Source organism: Anas platyrhynchos, chromosome 23, assembly GCF_047663525.1.
Source record: "Anas platyrhynchos isolate ZD024472 breed Pekin duck chromosome 23, IASCAAS_PekinDuck_T2T, whole genome shotgun sequence".
NCBI lineage: Eukaryota > Metazoa > Chordata > Aves > Anseriformes > Anatidae > Anas > Anas platyrhynchos.
Window position 1 is genome coordinate 262,482 of NC_092609.1, and position 18,398 is coordinate 280,879.

Below are 18,398 nucleotides of genomic sequence, written 5' to 3' on the forward strand. Positions count from 1 at the left end.
CCAGCGTGTCCCAGTAGGTGCCTGCCTGCCCTGGCTCTTGCTGCCCCAAGTGGCTGCATGCTAGAAATTCACGTGAGGAAAAGCTCAGGGCTGCTTATACCAGCTGGACACAAAGCCTTGGAAGCACCTCGACTGATTTGGCCGGAGAAGCAGGATTTGCTCAGTGGCAGGTGGCCTCAGTGGCAGGCCTAGTTGCTGTCAGGGAGATGGTTCAGGCGTGAGGCTGTGTCCCCGAGCTCTGGAGGTGGCTAGGAAGGGCAGGCCTGGCCTGCAGGGGTGGGCTGGTACCTCCTGTCCTGGCAGATGTGCTTGGCGTTTGCTGAGCACTGCAGTGGTCTTCCCCCACAGAACGGGTACACCCCCCTGCACATCGCTGCCAAGCAGAACCAGATGGAGGTGGCCAGCAGCTTGCTGCAGTACGGGGCTTCTGCAAATGCGGAGTCTGTGCAGGGAGTCACCCCCCTACACCTGGCTTCTCAGGAGGGGCATGCGGACATGGTGGCCCTGCTCTTCTCCAAACAAGCCAACGGCGATTTAGGCAACAAGGTAAGTTGTGCTGGTGCTTCCTGCCAGGCCGGAGGTGAACGCTCTGGCAGGCAATAGCAGACCCAGTGCCTCTCTGCATTCAGGCAGCAAGGCTCTCGCCAAGAGCACAGTGTTAGCCAATTTGCCATGTTGACAACCCAACTTAAGAGGCTCTGCTGGTAGAGCTGCAGTGCTTCCACTGCCACTGTGCAGGTGACCTGCTCTTTTTGCAGAGTGGCCTGACTCCTCTCCATCTTGTGGCCCAAGAGGGACATGTGCCAGTTGCTGATGTTCTGGTGAAACACAGAGTTACAGTGGATGCAACAACCAGGGTAAAGTAGTGCGTTGGTCATGGCTGGGATGAAAAACACTTGGGAACTACTTATAGGCCTGCTGCAAGCAGAGCCTTGCTTTTCTTCTTTGTGCGAGAACTTCCCCCCCTTGCAGGCATCCTTGTGTCCTGGGGTCTCTTCTTTCTCTTCCCCCCACCTCGCTGCAAGAATGCTTTTTGCATGCTCCCACAGCTCACCCCTGTCTTCCTGGGCACAATGTCGTGTAGTCTGCAGTGTGGCCTCAGCCCTGGTCCTGGGCTCTCAGGCAGCACCAGCACACGTGTTCCATGCTTCAGCTGTGGGGGCTTGCCCATGGAATCAGCATACCCAAGACAGAAAGGCAGGAAGCACCGCTGAGGGCAGGCTGAGTCGTGATCTTGTCTTTCAGATGGGCTATACCCCGCTGCATGTGGCCAGCCACTATGGGAACATCAAACTGGTGAAGTTTCTGCTACAGCACCAGGCTGATGTCAATGCCAAGACTAAGGTACAGTGATGCCCTGTGCTCCAAGGACCCCTTTGCCCTGGGGAACAGAATGCAGGTTGATGAGAAAGCCTTTGCCTGCCCCTGCCCCCATGACTCCTCCACCTTGCTCCAAGCCCTCCTTTCTCCATGTCTGGAAGCTGCTGTAGTCCACCTACAGCCCCGGGCAGGTGCTAGGTCCTGCAGACATCCACAGAAAGTAGAGGGGCAGACCTTGTCCTCTAGGCATGAAGCACCATGCGAAGCCTGGGGCAAGTGTTTCTTGGGCAGTAGAACCCAGAGCTGATGGCAGCACCCTCTGTCCTCTCCTGCAGCTGGGCTACACCCCCCTGCACCAGGCAGCACAGCAGGGCCACACGGATGTCGTGACGCTGCTGCTGAAGCACGGTGCCTCTCCCAACGAGATCAGCACGGTAGGAAGTGCACTTGCCTGCACCTCCTCACTCTGCGGTGAGCTCAGGTGCTTGCTTGGGCTCCCTCGTAGCTGCAGCTGACCCCATCCTCCTGCCTTGCACAGAATGGCACCACTCCCCTGGCCATTGCGAAGCGGCTCGGCTACATTTCTGTCACAGATGTGCTCAAGATTGTCACAGAGGAAACCGACATCCTGGTGAGCTCCTGGGTATGGGACTGGTGGGGTGCAGGACCCTGTGTAGGGGAGTTGGGGCTGGGATCAGCCAGGCAGGGGTCTGCTGTCCTTGGCCAGGCAGCGAGCCCCAGGCAGCGGCTGTGGTCTTGCTTGGGGCAGAGGTTTGCCTGAGTGCAGCCCGAGTGCCCGGGCATGGGGGCAGGAGCTGCGGGCGGCACTGCAGTAATGGCTGGCCTGCTCTGACTGTCCTCTGGTCCCACAGCCAGTCAGTGACAAGTACCGCATGAGCTTTCCAGAGACTGTGGATGAGATTCTGGATGTGTCAGAGGATGAAGGTGAGGGGCCGGAGCTGGGTCGCACCCCCAGAGGTCTGCTGGCTGAGCTGGCACCACTGCCAGCAGCCCTAGGGATGGGCACTGGGGTTGGGGGAGCTGCCTGGCCACACAGGGGTCTCTCAGAGAGGAGGTGGGGAGCCCAGCAGCCTCCGGGGATGGCTTCGCTCCCCTGTGCTGTGTGAGGGGGAGATACCTGGACCTCTCTGTGGCCCCATACCCCGAGGACGGTGTGCAGAGAGCCCTTGGGCACATGGAGCACCCCACCATGCTCCCTGGGGCAGTACCAACTCCCAGCCCGGCTGCAGCTGGTCTGCTCCTGTTCCCTCCCACTGAGACCTCACTTTTGCCTCTTCTTACTTTGCAGGCACTGCTCATGTCACAGTAATGGGTATGAAACATGTCTCCCACCCCAGCTCAATGGCCCATTTCACCCCATGGCCACTAACCATCTGCACGCCACCTCCATCTGCTGAGCCTTGTTGCTGGGCTGGTGCTACCCAGCACAGGCCCTGCCATCCTGTTCTGCCCATCCGTGTCCATGCTGCTTGCTGTGGTGTGACTGCATGAACAGGGCTATCCCCCAACCAGGGGGCAGAGGAACCTGGTTCTGTGGCAAGCTCTGGTGCCCATACCCAGCCACCCCGTGCCACTCTGGCCACAACAGGGGTGAAGCTGAGCACTGGAGGGTCCCTGTGCTGCTGCAGTCCCCTCCCCATCACCAGGGCTGGTCTCCTGCTTTGGGAGGTGCTGGACTCCTTCCTGCAGGGCTTTAGCACAAGCCCAGCCCTGGTGGACTCCTTAGCAGGAGTTAACTGGGCCAGCAGGTGGTGCTGGCTGGGCTTGTCCCGCAGTTAGAGGTGCACAGATGCACTTGACAATGTTGGTGAGTCCTTCACGTGGCCCCAGTCCTGCCTACGCCTGTCTGCAGTGCCCGGTGGTGAGGTGTCCCCAGCAGGCTCTGCTCTGTGTGTGGGTGCCGTGGAAAAGGGGCCAGCTGGCAGCTGAGGCTCCCAACAGCTACCACAGCTCCTGTCCCACTAACCAACAGCTTCGGCCTCTGTCAGAAGGAAAATTCCCCACACGTCTGGGGATGAATGTGTGTGGCCAGTGGTGGGAGCAGGGATGGGGGCAAAGGCTGAGCTTCTGTGCTCCCCTGTCCTCCTGCCTCTGCATGCTAAGCCAGCTCTTGGTTTCAGAGGAGGAGCTGATCGCACCGAAGCCCAGGACACCTGAACCCAGGGACCAGGAGGGCAAGAGGGAGATGCTGGAGCTTGTGACCAGGATGACACTGGAGCAAATGTATGAGGCACTGGATGGCAGAGAGGGAGTGGGAGCGGGGTGCGAGACCAGTTTGGTGTTGGGTTGGGATGCCAGCGGGGCAGGGACAGCCGGAGGCCAGGAGTACATCCCTGAGCCCCAACAGCCATTGCAGCAGGCACAGCTGGTTTGTGTTGGTCTTGCACAAGGACATGTGTGGGTCTGCGGCTGATTGCACCTTCGCCCCGTGGCCCCAGGGCTCCCTCGGGATGGCTGGAAGCTGAGGGTCCCAGGCCTGCTGCTGCAGTGGCTGTCACTGCTCTCTCCTACCAGGGAGGAGTCTGCAGCTGTCCCACAGGTCCCCTGTATTCCACCTGAGACTGTGGTGACCAGAGCAGAGGAGCCTGAGCAATTAGGACCTGTGGAGACAGAAGCTGAGCAAGTCAGCCTGCTGCCTGCGCCCTCGGTGTCCCCGCAGGAGGTGAGCATGGGACATGGCCTGACATGGCCCCCGGGTCATTCTTTGCCAGGTGGACCCTCCTTCCCTGTCAGCACTGAGCTAAAATGTGAGGTGGGCAGGGGGAACAAAGCTGGCGGTACAGGGCTGCCTCGTCAGGGCTGGGAGAGTGCAGAGGGGGGAGCAGGCTCAGCACCCCCAAACAGGACCGTGTGCCCACGGGGGCTCTTCCCTGCCTTACACAGCCCTCCAAGGAGTTCGATGAGGACTCTCTGATCCCCAGCAGCCCAGCCACTGAGACTTCAGACAACATCAGCCCAGTGGCCAGCCCCGTGCACACAGGGTGAGTGCCTGGCCCGTGTGGCACCTGTGTGGCGTGCACACGGGTGGCTGCAAGGCACCCACCTGCCCTCTCCTCCATCCACGGCAGGTTCCTGGTGAGCTTCATGGTGGACGCCCGCGGCGGCTCCATGCGGGGCAGCCGGCACCACGGGCTGCGTGTGGTCATCCCACCCCGCGCCTGCGCCGCACCAACCCGCATCACCTGCCGCCTGGTGAAGCCCCAGAAGCTGCCCGCACCCCCAAATCTGGCTGAGGAGGAGGGCTTGGCCAGCAGGATCATCGCTCTGGGGCCCGCCGGGGCCCAGTTCCTCAGGTGAGTGAGGCTGGGGACGGAGTGGATGGGGCTGCCCCCACCAGGACCATCCCTTAGGGCTGGGGATGGGCTTGTGCTCCTCTGGAGACTGGGGACAAGACCTGTGCTGGCTGCTGCTTGTGGAGGTCTGGTGCAGGAGTGATCCCAGCTCTGGCCTGGCACAGTACAATTTTGGGGCGGGTGATGGAGCAGTGGCTGCGCTGTGGTGGGGAAAGCCCTGATCAGCAGTGGCCTGCTGGGTGCAGAGCTCCATTTCCCAGAGACAAGGCTGTGAGGTGCCCTGTCTCCCCCTTCCTGTGGCTGTGTAGTGCGGCCAGGTGTTCTGCCCACAGCCACCTTGCTGCCTGCAGATCCCAGTGGCAGCATGTGGGTGTGAGCATACTTCCTTCCCTATCTGCAGCCCTGTCATCGTGGAGATCCCCCACTTTGCCTCTTACGGGCGTGGAGACCGTGAGCTGGTGGTACTGCGCAATGAGAACGGCTCGGTCTGGAAGGAGCACCGCAACCTCTATGAGGAGAGCTACATGGACCAGCTACTCAATGGCATGGATGAGGGTGAGCGTTGCCAGGGCTGGGGTTTGACACCAGGCGACCAGGCAAAGTGGTGGGTGAGAGCCACGGGCCCGGAGCAGGGGTGAACGCTGACGGCTGCGCTGCCCTTGCAGAGCTGGAGAGCCTGGAGGAGCTGGAGAAGAAGAGGGTCTGCCGCATCGTCACTACCGACTTCCCTCTCTACTTCGTGGTCATGTCCCGGATTTGCCAGGTCTGTGACATGATCGGCCCTGAGGGAGGGTGCTTGAGAAGCACACTGGTGCCCATGGTACAGGCCACCTTCCCAGACGCTGCCGTCACCAAGGAAGTGAGACTGGCCCTGCAGGTGAGCCCCGAGAACTCGGTCTGGAGCCTGGCTGGGCTTCTGCAGTCAGGGACAAGCAGCTGGCCCAGGCTGCACCCCAGCACTTGCAGGGGCTGGCCCTGACTCCCCAACCCGTGCTGCCCGCAGGCACAGCCTGTGCCCGATGAGCTGGTGACCAAACTGCTGGGGAACCAGGCGACCTTCAGCCCCATTGTCACGGTGGAGCCACGCCGGAGGAAGTTCCACCGCCCCATCGGCCTCCGTATCCCTTTGCCCCCGTCCTGGAAGGACAATCCCCGAGACAGTGGCGAGGGTGACACCACCAGCCTGCGTCTGCTCTGCAGTGTGATTGGTGAGGCTGCCGCCCTTGCTGTGTGGGCACGAGTGGTCCGGGTGGGGACGGGCTGTGCCGCCTCAGTAGGATGTAGCTCCTGGGAGTCGAGGGCAGGGTGCAGCTGTGTGGTGGGGAGAGCAGGCCCCTGGCTTACAGAAGGGCAGTGTGCTTACCCCTGCTTTCTGCTGCAGGAGGGACAGCCCAAGCTCAGTGGGAAGACATCACAGGCACCACGAAGCTGGTCTATGAAAAGGAATGTGCTAATTTTACCACCAATGTGTCTGCCAGGTAAGTTGTGGGCAAAGCATGAGGTGCAGCGGGGACAGCTGCTGATCCTGGGGCCCTCTTGGGGTGCAGTCTCTGCTGAAAAGAGCCTCCAGCCCCTGTGCTCATCGGTTTCTGTGGTGCTGCCCACGTGCAGGGCAGTTGACTCTAGCCTTAAGACACCTGTGCTGCCTTGACACACACCAGGAAACACTGTGACACCTGGGTGTGCTGAGGGAGAGGGCCAGGTCTTGCACTTGTGTGCAACTCCCACACCCAGAAATGTTGTGGCAACCTCTGCAGTGCTGTTTGCTCTCCCAGCATGGCTGGGGAACCAGCTCCGCAGCACCCCTGATCCAGCCCTCCCACAGGTTCTGGCTGGCCGACTGCCCACGCACGGCTGAGGCCGTGCACTTTGCCACCGTGCTGTACAAGGAGCTGACAGCTGTGCCCTACATGGCCAAATTTGTGGTGTTTGCCAAGATGAACGATGCACGGGAAGGCAGGCTGCGCTGCTACTGCATGACTGATGACAAGGTGGACAAGACTTTAGAGCAGCATGAAAACTTCACCGAGGTGGCCCGCAGCAGGGACATTGAGGTTTGTCCCCAGCAGCATGCATGGGAGGCAGCAGGGCAAGGGCAAGGGCTGCCTGTGCGGGAGGGGTGCTGATGCCAGTGCAGGGGCCTGGCCCTGGCCTGGAGAGGAGGGCAGGGGAAGCTGCCGGGCACAGGGACTTATCTTGTGTTCCCTGCCCTCCAGGTGGTGGAGGGGATGCCTTTGCATGTTGAGCTCTCAGGAAACCTGGTTCCTGTTAAGAAGACCACGCAGCCACGCACCTTCCTCTTCCAGTCCTTCCGAGAGAACCGCCTCGTCATCTCCATCAAGGTAATGGCAGGGCACAGGGCTGGGCTGCAGTGGGGCCCCTGCACCTGCCCCATGCCAGGCCCCACTACCCGGCCTCTTGGTGCGCAGGTCCGGGACAGCAGTCGGGAAGCCAGCGGCTCCCTGTCTTTCCTGCGCAAGGCCATGAAGTATGAGGACCTGCAGCACGTGCTCTGCCACCTCAACATCAGCATACCACCCTGCACCAAGGTCAGCGTCTGCTCTTCTTTCTCAGCTGCCCCATGTGGCCATGCCACTCCATGCCAGGGCTGTGCTGGTGCCAGAGCAGAGCCGCTGCCCTCTTTTTAGGCTGGTAACCACTTGGTTTGTCCCCACTCCTGCAGGGAAGCAGCAGTGAGGAGCGGAGGAAGACACTGACGCCGTTGTCTCTGCGGGAGCGATACAGCATCCTAAGCGAAAGCAGTTTCGGTACGCAGCCAGCTAGGTCTATTCAAGCCTCTCACCACTTGCGGTTAGGGTAGGGGTACCCAAGCCAGGAACAAGGGCTGGGTTGAGTCTACTGTACTCACATGTGTGGCAGTGTTCCGCTCCCTGAGTGTTTCCGTGGTCCTGCATGCAGGGCTGTGCTGAGTCCCCGCAGCCGGTACCTCTCTCCCTCCCCACCCCAGTTCAGGGTCCTGTGCAGCTGGAGTTGTGACTCCCTCTTCTCCTCCAGGCTCTCTGAGCAGCACCGACCGTGCAGACCAGAAGATGGTCGACATAGCAGAGCAGCTGGGCCTCAGCTGGGCAGGTGAGTCCACACTTCACAGCCCCAGGGATGCACAATGTGCCTTGAAACTGAGCACTTAGAAAGGCTGGGAAGATGCTGGAGGGTGTCATGAATGTGCTTTATGCTGTCCAGGGAGCTGGTTCTTGATGCAGTTTGTATTCACATAGTCTGCACTAGCCCCTCTGGCAGGCTCTTGTGGCAAGTCCCAGCACTTCTGCAAAGCTGAGAGCCTCCTTTCAGCCCTGCATGCATGCACAAGCGCGTGCACAGATGCCAGGGGTTTTGGTCCAAGTTGTCCCCATTACTGGAGGCCTAGCACTGTTGGTGCAGGCACACACCAGCAGCAGTACCTGCATTTCTCCTTAGTGTGATATGGTAGTCACAGCCAGCCTGGGCAGAGAGGCTTCAGCCTGTGCCCCATCCCAGCTCCTGCTCCTGCCCATTCTGCCATGTTCAGCTGTGTGGGATGTGGGAGGACTGTGCTGGGTCTGGCTGAGCCCTTCACAATACCTCCTGCCTTTCTGGCTCAGGAGCTGGCAGCAGGCACTGAAGGGTGTGATGCTGAGATGTGGTGTCTCCCCCAGAGCTGGCACGTGAGCTGCAGTTTGGGGTGGATGACATCAACAGGATACGTGTGGAGAACCCCAACTCCCTGCTGGAGCAGAGCATAGCCCTACTCAACCTCTGGGTCAGCCGCGAAGGCAAGAGTGTCAAGAGTGAGTATCTGTGGTGCCCTACTGCAGGAGTGGAAATGGCTGGGCTGGCCGTGAAGGCTGTACGTGCTCAGGGCTCCCTGTCTGGGTTTATGCCACCCGTTCTTGTACACCTGCCTGAAGGGTGGCTGGGGCATGGCTGTGTCCCCCCAGTGACCAGCCTGCCCTGCCTGTGGCTGACGCCAGCTTCCCTTGCAGTGGAGAGCCTGTACACAGCACTGAGAAATATCGACCGCAGCGAGATCGTCAGCACACTGGAGGGTTCTGGGCGGCAGAGCCGGAGCCTGAAGGGCAGTTGGCGCTACACGGACAGGGACTACTCCCTCTCACCTTCCCAGATGAATGGTGAGCCCCAAGTCCTACACAATGAATGCCGGAGGGCCCGGGGACAGAGTTGCTGCAGACAGACTGGGGCTGATGTCTGCCCTGGTCCAGGTGTGCTGGTGGCCCCTTAGGAGCTCCATGGGTGCAAGGTGCCACGGGCAGATGTAGCCTTTCCCAGGGGGCCTGTGCTATGGGAGCCTTGGCCCTGCCGTGCTGTCTTCTCAAAGTACGGACATGTGGGGCTTCCTCCTCGCAAGGTACCGGTGTTTAGCAGTGGCCAAGGAGCTCCTGGAGCCATCTGTCCAGCCATGGCTGTGCCCTGGGCTGGGTGCCAGGCACAGCCTGCCTGTGTGCAGGGCTGTGTGTGCTGTGGGGGAGCCAGTGCACCAGGCAGGAGTGGGGCTGCTGCAGCCCTGCACTGTGGCACTGCCTGTGTGCCTCTGGCTCATCGCTCTCCCCCTCTTTGTCTCTCCCCTCGATCTGCTCTCAAACGTGCCACCTTGTGCCACCAGAGGTGGGCACTCCTGGGGGCCACTTCTTCTCACCTCCTTCCTCCCAGCTCATCCTGGCCTCTCTTCTCATCTTCCTCCTCTGCCTGTCTCCACTGTCTCCAGCTCAGCTGAGCCCTCCAGGAGCCGCGTCCTGCTCCAGCAAATGCATGTCACCCAGGGCTGCCCCTCTCCTGGCTGTGTCACACTTACAGGCAGCCATCCTGGGCCTCCCTGTCTGCACTGCCCCTGCTCCTTCTCTCGCTGGCCCTGCACTGCTTGCCTCCAGCCAGGCACCTGCATGAGGGGGCCTGGGGGCTCCCAGCTGCTCCGTGTGCCCCGGCTTCTGCTGGCAGTCCCTGGCTGCCCAGAGCAGGACGAGTTCCCTCTTAGTCTCCAGGAGTGAACAAGGGGCTCATGGCTCAGAGCTGAAGGAGGCTAAGCAAAGCTGCCTGTGTGTGCGGGACTGGACTGCCTGTCTTGGCCATAGTCCCAGCCAGTGTGCCCGGGCTGTGCATGTGGCCCCGGGTGACAAGGACATGACAATTGCTTGCAGGCCCAGGGACACTGATGGGGTTGTAGAGCCCCTGCTGCCTCCTTCAGCATGGACGTGTACTGGGGCTATCCTTCCCAACTCAAGGGTTAGCTCTGGGAGCTGGTGCCTGCAGAACCTGGCCACCTTCAGCCAGCTGATGCTGGGTGGGGGCTGGGGACAGGGACCCAGGGGCTGACAGTAGGGTGGCAGAGAGGGCACCGTGCCTTGCCGTGGGGATGGGGCATCACCTGGACCCCAGGCCCGCCCTTCCCACGGAAAGTGGGCAGCCACAAGGTCTGGCCTGGTGCAGCCCCACCACTCAAAGGGAGGCACAGGAGCACTTGCAGGGACAGGAGGGACCACACAAAGGCAGCAGCCAGTGAGTGCAGTGAGTGCAGTCCTGCTCAGCTCAGATGTGGGGGTCTGGTGTGGCCAGGATGGTGCTGCGCTAGGGCGGGCACCCTCCTGGTGGCTGTTTCCCTTCTCGCCCTGCTGTGCTTGTGTGTACGTGAGATGGCTGCTGGAGGTGTCACCTCTGTCTGCCCATGTAGGTTACGCTTCTCTGCAGGACGAGCTGCTGTCCCCTGCCTCCCTGCATTACACGCTGCCATCCCCGCTGCGTGCCGACCAGTACTGGAATGAGGTGGCCATCATGGATGCCATCCCCATGGCTGCCACTGAGCAGGATGCCCTGATGGAGATGTCCGACATGCAGGTGTGGTCCTCGGGGCTCACCCCCTCGCTGGTGACGGCTGAGGACTCCTCTCTGGAGTGCAGCAAGGCTGAGGACTCGGATGCCACGAGCGAAGGCCGTTTCCTGGGGCAGCTTCTAACAGACACGCACGGCCCGGACCACATGGGCTCTATGGACCTAGTTGAGGATGACACAGTGGATTCAGATGCCATGAATGGTCTGATTGAACTGCTAGACCAGGAGGAGGGGCAGAGGCCAGAGGAGAAGATGCCAGCCAGGGACTGCCAGCTGGGGACTGGAGAGCAGGACCCAGAAAGTGAAGTTTCTTTTGTTTCAGTTCAGCAGAAGGTACAAGCCAGGATCACGGCATCACCGACCATTAGCCACATTGTGGAGAAGAGTGCAGACAGGTACTGTGGCCCAGGGTGCCAGAGGGGGCATGGGGGGAGGGAGCTTTGCCAGCTATTGCCCTGTGCTGGGCCAGCTGCAATAACCTCGCAGCCTTGCTTGCTTCCCTGCTGGTCTCCAGCACTGGAGGCCCAGCACCCCTGGCAGACAGAGCAGTGGCTTGGGCAGAGTGCCTTGTAACCCTCTGGAGATGCTCTGGGGGCTCCTTGCAAAGCACCCCTGGAGAACCCCTGAAGACAGGCAGGCCTTGCATGTAGGTTGTGCTTCCCAGCATCACCTCAGACGGGGCTGTGTCCTGACGTCTTCCCAGTGGCACCAGTCCCATGATGTCCATGGTAGAGCCCAGTGATGCTCTGAGGCGTTGCCTTAGAGCCTGCAGCCCCAGGGGCAGTGTGGGGCAGCCGAGGCTGTGGGACTGGCAGGGAGCGTGGCAGGGAGGAGGCCTGTGCCCTTTGTGCATCTGCATTTTGTGCTGCTTGTGCCGGGTACCCGGCAGTGCTGGCAGCCGGGGAGACCCGTGCCTGGCGGGGTGCAGGCTGTGCTGGTGCACCTGCCAGCGGTCGGCTGGTGTTCCGGCAAAGCTGACTGCCTCTCTCTCTCTGTCTCTCTCTCCCTGTCCCTGTCCCTCTCCGGTGCCCAGGCTGAGGGACTGGAATGCAGAAGGCTCCTTTATCTCCTGCCTACAGGACCTGACAGCGGGCTCCTGGCAGGAGGGGGTCACCCGAAGGCTGCGCCCGACCTACACCATGGCTGCCGGGGCGCAGGGCCAGGAGCAAGAGCAGGTCCTGGCACCGGCCGTGGAGCTGATGCGGGTCAGCTCCGCAGAGGACAGCGACTGGCAGCCCCAGCACCCCACGGGCGGCTGGCCGGAGGAGGCAGACAGCCACTTCTTCGGGCAGGTGAGGGTAAGAGCGACAGCAGGGGCAGGCGCCATGGGCAGCCCCTCGCCTGCCACCAGGTCAGCCGGGCTGACCGGCTGCTTGCAGGGACAGTGTCCCAGCAGAACCATTGCACTGGCCCCTGGGGGGGCCTCTCAGCCCTCTGGTGGCCCAGAATAGCCTGCTTTGCACCCGATATGTGAGCTCTTGCTCTCCATTTATAAACCAGGCAGACTCCCTGCTTGCTTCCTTATTGAGTATCTGCCCTGGCTGCTGGCCCTGACAGCCTGCTGAGGCCAGAAATAGAGCTGGTGTGGGGGCCAGGAAGGGTGGTGGGCACCCTGCCGCAGCCGTGTGGAGCTGGCAGGTACAGGGGGAGGGCAGGCAGAGCTGTCCCGGCACTGTGGCTGCTCTTGGGGGCAGCTGCAGCACGGCAGCTGCACAGCTCTGCGGTGCCATGTGCAGCTTCAGCGGCAGCCCCGACCCCTGGCTCCCACCTGGAGCTTCGTTTGTCCCGTGGCAGAGGATTGCCCGCTGCCCTGGGGCTGCAGCCAGCAAGACAGGTTGTTGGCAGAGTGCGGGCAGGCTGCCGGGGCCGGGGGACAGGGCTGTGCCTGTCACTGCCTGGCTGGGGACGGGTGGTGCTGTTGCAGCCCCAGCCCCATGACTTTGACAGAAACTGTGAGCGCAAAGGACACCCCACCTGCCTGCTGCCTTCTCCCGCCCCAGCCAGCTGATCTGCAGCAGCTAGGGTTACAGCAGCCCTCCCACCGAGCCGGGGCACGCTGCAGACCCGCGGGCAGCTCCTGCACAGGGGGCTTTGCCCGTCCCAGCCGGGCAGCATGGCCGGAGTCTGAGCGGCAGGTTCGGGACCTGTGGGGCACACGCGCAGCCCTGCGTGAGCAGAATGTGGGGCTTCCTGGCCCAGCTGCTGATTGTCGTGGTGCTGCTGGCCTTCTTCCTGGTCAGCTGCCAGAATGTCATGCACATCGTCAGGGGCTCTGTCCGCTTCCTGCTCAAACACGCCCACCGTGAGCTGGACAAGGAGCTCGGGGAGAGCCAGGGGCTGGTGGATGACGAGGAAACTCTCTCCACCAGGGTCGTCCGCCGACGTGTCCTTGTGAAGGTAACGGGCAGGGAGCTGAAAGAGCAGTGCCGGGGCAGTGCAGAGGAGAGCAGAGAAGGGGCTGGGGCAGTGCAGGAGCCAGAGGCTGTGGGGTGTGCGTAAGATGAGCTGTGTTGCTTGCAGAGGGGCCCCTCTCACCCCCTGAAACACTGTACTGTTCCTCCTGTTCCTGCAGGGCAACGAAGTTCTTCACCTCCCTGGGGAGCAGGTCACAGAGGAGCAGTTCACAGACGAACAAGGCAATATCGTCACCAAGAAGGTGAGTGACCAGAGGCAGGGTGTGTGCAGGGTGCGTGCCGCAGCCTTCCTGCTCTCCCCTCTCCAGGCTGTCCCGCTCCTCTCTGGAGCCCAGGGCTGTGCAGGGTGCCTGCATTCTGCCCTCCGTGGTCACAGTCAGGGGACAGGGGGTGTCTGCCACGTGGGGCTCAGGGCCAGACTGGGCGAGGAGGGGGGCATGGTGCCTGAGGGCCAGCTGGGTCTGCCCTGCGTGGGCTGGTACCTTGGGGCTGGCTGTGACGCTCGGTTGCGTGCCTCTCTGCAGATCATTCGGAAGGTGGTGCGTCAGCTGGGCCCCAGTGACACGGATGACAGGCAGGAGCATGAGGAGCTGATTGTGGAGGGCTCCCTGCAGGAGCCCCAAGACCTAGAGGCCGAGGCCGATCACTTCATGAAGTACTCCATCCTGCACCGGGATGGTCTAGGGGCCAAGGTACGGTGTGGCTTGTAACCTGCCTTGCAGGTGCCCTGCTTGGGGCCAGCACTGCCTCCGCAGCACTTGCGGGCTCTGGGGTTCTACCACCCTCTGTCCTTTCTTCTGCTTTCCTGCTTTCCTCTCCTGTTTCCCTTCTATGGCAGCTGGGGGCGGCTCTTGCCCTCTGCACGAGTCTTCTTGCTTGGTGTCTTCTGCCAACTGACTCTGCCTTTCCCTCTCCTGTCCTTTTCTGTGTGTCTGTCTGTTCACCTGGGTGATGTCCCGCTTCCTGTCCCTGCGGCTCCCTCAGGAGGAGGTACAAGCGCGTGTCCCGAAACTGGAGGTCTCCGGGGGCAGGATGGGGGCTCAGATAGTGAAACGAGCCAGCCTGAAAAGGGGAAAGCAGTGACCCCCTCAAATGGCCTCTTTTGAGGTAACTCAACCTTTGTTCTTCCTTCCGTGCCAGCTCCCCGTGCTGCTGCCTGCGCTGAGCTGCGGGTCACACGCACCCTGCTGGGGGCGTGCGGCAGGGCTGTGCCCAGCTCTCGGCCGGCAGAGAGGGGCTGCAGCGAAGAGATGGGGGCAATCAGGGCTGTGCTACCCCACACAGGTTCTGCCGGGGGCCAGGAAAGGGGCTGCAGTCTGTAGCAGGATGCTGCTGCTGCTGCGTATAAGAGCAGCAGGAATGCGGTGCAGTTGGAGTGCAGGAACACAGTGCTTGTAGGGGCTGAGGGCAGGGGACCTGCTTTTGTCACAGGACATTTATTCTGTTGATCCCCAGCACGAGCACTGGATCGTCCCCGCTCCTGTGCATTCCCTGCGCCCTGAGCCGCCCATTAGGTGGGACAAGCAGGCTCAAGGCAGGAGCTTGGCACAGCGCACTGGGACCTGGCTGCGTTGTTGCGCTCTGCACTCCCGCTGCTGGGCTGGCAGCGCAGCGCTTGGGGGCAGGCACTGCATGCAGGCTCCCCAGCTGCCAGTCCCTGCCTGCGCCAGGGAGGAGACTGCCTGACAGGGGCAGGCGTCCTCCAGCCTCGCTGTGTGTGACTGTGTATGTCTTTTCTCTCTCCCTCTAATCCCTTTACTGTGCTAGTGGGTTGTCTGTGGTGCGTGACAGCCAAAACACTTGTGCTTGTAGACGTGTGTTCATGCAGACTGTGTCCCCACGCCTATTGCCTGCCCCTCTCCTCAGACAGTCCCTGGGTCTACCTCTCTCTGTGGTGGTGCTCCTTAGCTCCTGCTGTTTTCCACAGCATGCAAAAACAGCTCAGGGACCATGTTAGGAACCTGGGGGATCTTCCCTGCTGCTGTGAGAGCACAGTGCAGTCATTCACCATTGGTGAGGCTGGGGGCTGAGGACTGGCCTCCAAAGGGATATGTCTACCTCACACCCTACAGCAGCCCTCCCAGCTCCTTCCCAGTGCCACAGTGCCTTTTGTGCAGCTCAGCTCCTCCTTGTCACTGCTTTTTGCAGCTGGGACAGCAACATCAACACCATCTCTGCCATCTGTTCCAGAGAGAGCACTCTGTTGCTGTCTCTCTGGCACCCCCCACAAAATTTATCTTGTGGTGACTGGGCATAATGGGTGCATGTAGGACAAGTGCAGGGCACAGAATGGGCTGGGACTGCCACATATCCAGCTGTTCCCTCCCTTTCTCTTGGCTGTGCCACCACAAATGCCTGGGAAGCCCACTTCTGTCTCTCTCTGTATCTCTCCAGGATCTCACCTCAACGCCAAACCACTGAACTCCACACATGTTCTGACACCAACCTGAGAAGAGAAGAGAGGAAAACAGAGTGGAGGGGAGCAGGGCTGGCTGTACATGTTTCTATAGGCTAATGGCATGATTTCTGTACGAGACATACTTACCGTCCTACTCGCATGACTGACTGACTGCAAGACGCATGAGCTACAGTACTTACAACAGACGGAGGGGCCCCCGTCCCTGCCCCACTGCCAGCAGGAGCCCAAAGACAGCAGCACGCACGAGGGATATCCTCTCAGCTCCTCTGGGAGGCGAGAGCTGGACTGGCAGCACGCAAGAGGGAAGGAGAACCCACCCTCACACGTCCGTGTGTGTCAGTGCATCCCCACGCCTGTGCTCCAGCTGCAGGAGGGAGGCTGGAGCAGCATGGCTGCTCACCGCGGAAGGAGAGGGGCTTGACCCTCGTCACCCGTGCTGCCTCTGCTGGACTCACTTCTCATCCCTCTCAGTGAGTGCTGGGGCATGGGGAGGGCAGCAGTTGGAAAGGTGTGGGAGAGGGGGGCTGCAGGGAGGCGGCTGCCCTGGGCAGAGGGGCTGGCGCAGGGCTGCCCTTCCTCTCCCCAGCACGTGCAGCGTCTCCCACCAGGGCAGGGCTCTGGGCTCGTTGCTTGTGTTGAAAGTGTAAACTGTACAGCAATCAGCCTTGTGTATATGAACCAATAAATACTATGCAAACCCCTAGGGACACTCTAGCAGTATGTACAAAGCACTAAAAGCTCCGCTCCCAAATACCTCTTCAGGCTGCAGGACGGGCAAAGCCTTTGGAGTATGTGAGCAGCTCTGGTGAACAGAGCTGGGAGGCTACAGGAGTAAAAGGGCAGCGGACTGCCCCTGCCCTGTGCCCCTCTGCCTGAGCCTGGACCCTTCCTGGCCTGAAGATAGGGGCCCATGGGGACAGTCCCCTGGGCTGGTCCATGGTGCAAGCCCCAGTTTGTGCTGGCTTCAGCTGGGGTGAAGCTGGTAGCCTGCACTGAGGTGCTTGGGGCCCAGGGAAGAGGAGTAGTGAGACAGAGCAGGGGATGCTTGTGCCACACACAGGGTTGTGCCTAGCTCTACTCAGCACAATATCTGCTCAGGAGATGAGCCAGGAACTGGCAGGAGTCAGAAGCCTGCACTGCGCATCCTGCGCAAGGGCTTTGCAGGGTCCCCTGGCCTCCCTGCGAGGGCACAAATGAGCACAGACCCTTAACCCCATGGATGCTGACCCTCCCAGGACCAACCCCAGAAATGCGGGGGGCTGCTCCCCTGGGTGGCTGCACTTTGGCCAGGCAAAAGGCCCTGCTGCAGCAGCCCAGGCTGAGCAGCCATGCTGGGAGTCAGGGCAACACCCGGGCCAGCTGCTCTGGCAGGGGAGCAGTGACAGGCAGGGCTGCCCAGGCAATGCAGAGAGGTGCAGGAGGTTGAATCTGCTACAAAACTTGGCCCTTGGAGGACAAGATGCAGACAGTGGCAGTAGGTCCCATGTCCCCAGTTCTGTCCTTTACCTAATCAATGTGTGGGTCTGGCCTTTGTAGCACAGTGGTGTGGAGACGCCCCTGCTCTTCCTATGGAGCTGGCTGGGGGCCTGTTTTGCAGGGCCTGAGGTTGCTCTCTGTAGCCACGTGCAGAACAAGCCCAGCTCCAGCTTCAGGCCATGCAATGGTGGCCCTGGCAGGGGCCGCCTGTCTCGCAGGGCTACTGTCTTGCAGCGGGTGTGCATCTGCCAGGAAAGCCCCGGCTCCTCTGCAGTCTGGTTAAGAAGCCTGGCTGCAGCAAAGCAAATGGCCCAGCTTAGCCCCGGAGAGCAGAACAACCCCTTCCCCACCCCACCCCAAAGTTGAGCCATGTAGGCAGATCCCCCATGCATCACCCTTGCTGTGTACAATAACCTACCTAGACCCACTGCGACAGCTGACTCCGTAGCATCACCGTAGAGTTGTGTTGGGTCCTGTGCTTTGGCCTCGTATACGCCTTAGGGAATGTGCTGTGCTGCAACCCTGCCCGGCACCTGCAGTGACATTGCTTTGCGCTCGGATTGCTCGTAGGGCTGGTAGAGGGAGGCTGCACCCGACATTGAGCCTAGAGAATGCTGCAGTCTGCACACTAGAAGCTTTTTAGAAGTTTTAAAAATTACTTTTATTTCCTTTTTTTAATTGTTATGGAAACAAGCCTTTTGGATCTCCCTGTCTTAGCCCTTGATGTATAGATCATTTCCCTGTACACCAGCTATCAGACTATGAATTAATAAAGAAACTAACACAGACCACGTCTCATCTCTGCTTTTCCAAGGGTGAGGGGAAGATGGAGGCTACGGGACCTGTGGCTGGGGGGGTTCCTCTCTCCGCTCATACCCCATCGCCGGGGGGGCAGGTGGCACTCGGGGGGGCTCGCAGCTGTTTGTGCACCGCCCTTCCTGGGGGAGTCTGACGGGTGCACAAACGCCCTTGACTCCCCCCCGGCCCCCGGCCATCCAAGCGGGTCTCGTGGCCGTCCCCCCAGCAGCCTGGCCCGGGACGGGCTGGGAAGCGGCTGCCCCCGCCCTGCCCGTGCGCTCCCCGTGCCCGCCGCCGCGGGGAGCACACGGGGGGCACACGGGGGGCCGGAGGGGCCGCCCGGCCACATGGGGGCCGCGGTGCTGCCGCGCCCGGCAGCGGGGGCTCGGCGCGAGCCGCGGGTCCTGGTCCCCGGTCCCTGGTCCTGATCCCGTTCCCTGGTCCCTGCCCCCTGCTCCCTACTCCCGGTCCCTGCTCCCTGTCCCGGTCCCTGCTCCCTCTCCAGGTCCCGGTCCGGTCCCCGCTCCCGGTCCCTGGTCCTGCTCCCGGTCCCGTCCCGGTGCCGATCGCTGTCCGCCGGCCGCGGTGCTGGAAGCGGCTCTCGGCTCCCCTCGGCCGCGCGCTGTCCGGGCGCGATCCGCCTGGGCAGGGCCAATCCCGGGCTGGGACCCGCGGAGCAGCCAACGGGAGCCCGGGCCGCGGGGATCCGGCCAATGGGCGCCGGCCGCTGCAGCCGCGCGGCCAATGGGCGCCCCGTATTCTAATGGGGCTCACCTTTATCAGAGTTGCCTCTTGCCAAGCCCAAGTTGAGTGCCCGGG

The 18,398-nt window shown here is 61.6% G+C and overlaps 1 protein-coding gene across 12 annotated transcripts in view; it reads left to right on the top strand.

Annotated features, from left to right (window-relative positions):
- ANK1 (ankyrin 1) overlaps nt 1–17,569 on the top strand; it is a 68,902-nt gene extending 51,333 nt beyond the window's left edge. For 6 of the 12 annotated variants that reach the window (XM_027443542.3, XM_027443539.3, XM_027443535.3 and 3 more), the window contains 28 exons: nt 349–546; nt 759–857; nt 1,246–1,344; nt 1,656–1,754; nt 1,859–1,951; nt 2,193–2,265; nt 2,630–2,653; nt 3,462–3,564; nt 3,856–4,003; nt 4,225–4,322; nt 4,410–4,634; nt 5,035–5,189; nt 5,300–5,511; nt 5,638–5,842; nt 6,016–6,112; nt 6,460–6,688; nt 6,851–6,976; nt 7,064–7,183; nt 7,318–7,402; nt 7,650–7,724; nt 8,288–8,419; nt 8,615–8,761; nt 10,315–10,867; nt 11,506–11,770; nt 13,045–13,128; nt 13,411–13,578; nt 13,871–13,993; nt 15,281–17,569. In XM_027443542.3, coding sequence (XP_027299343.1) covers nt 349–546; nt 759–857; nt 1,246–1,344; nt 1,656–1,754; nt 1,859–1,951; nt 2,193–2,265; nt 2,630–2,653; nt 3,462–3,564; nt 3,856–4,003; nt 4,225–4,322; nt 4,410–4,634; nt 5,035–5,189; nt 5,300–5,511; nt 5,638–5,842; nt 6,016–6,112; nt 6,460–6,688; nt 6,851–6,976; nt 7,064–7,183; nt 7,318–7,402; nt 7,650–7,724; nt 8,288–8,419; nt 8,615–8,761; nt 10,315–10,867; nt 11,506–11,770; nt 13,045–13,128; nt 13,411–13,578; nt 13,871–13,969 — 4,011 coding nt within the window. In that variant the 3' untranslated portion in view covers nt 13,970–13,993; nt 15,281–17,569. Of the gene's footprint in view, nt 1–348; nt 547–758; nt 858–1,245; nt 1,345–1,655; nt 1,755–1,858; nt 1,952–2,192; nt 2,266–2,629; nt 2,654–3,461; nt 3,565–3,855; nt 4,004–4,224; nt 4,323–4,409; nt 4,635–5,034; nt 5,190–5,299; nt 5,512–5,637; nt 5,843–6,015; nt 6,113–6,459; nt 6,689–6,850; nt 6,977–7,063; nt 7,184–7,317; nt 7,403–7,649; nt 7,725–8,233; nt 8,420–8,614; nt 8,762–10,314; nt 10,868–11,505; nt 11,771–11,850; nt 12,870–13,044; nt 13,129–13,410; nt 13,579–13,870; nt 13,994–15,280 lie in introns of those variants that run through there. The other 6 variants (XM_027443536.3, XM_027443537.3, XM_027443538.3 and 3 more) reach the window with 6 other exon arrangements.
- The last annotated feature ends 829 nt before the right edge of the window (nt 17,570–18,398 follow it).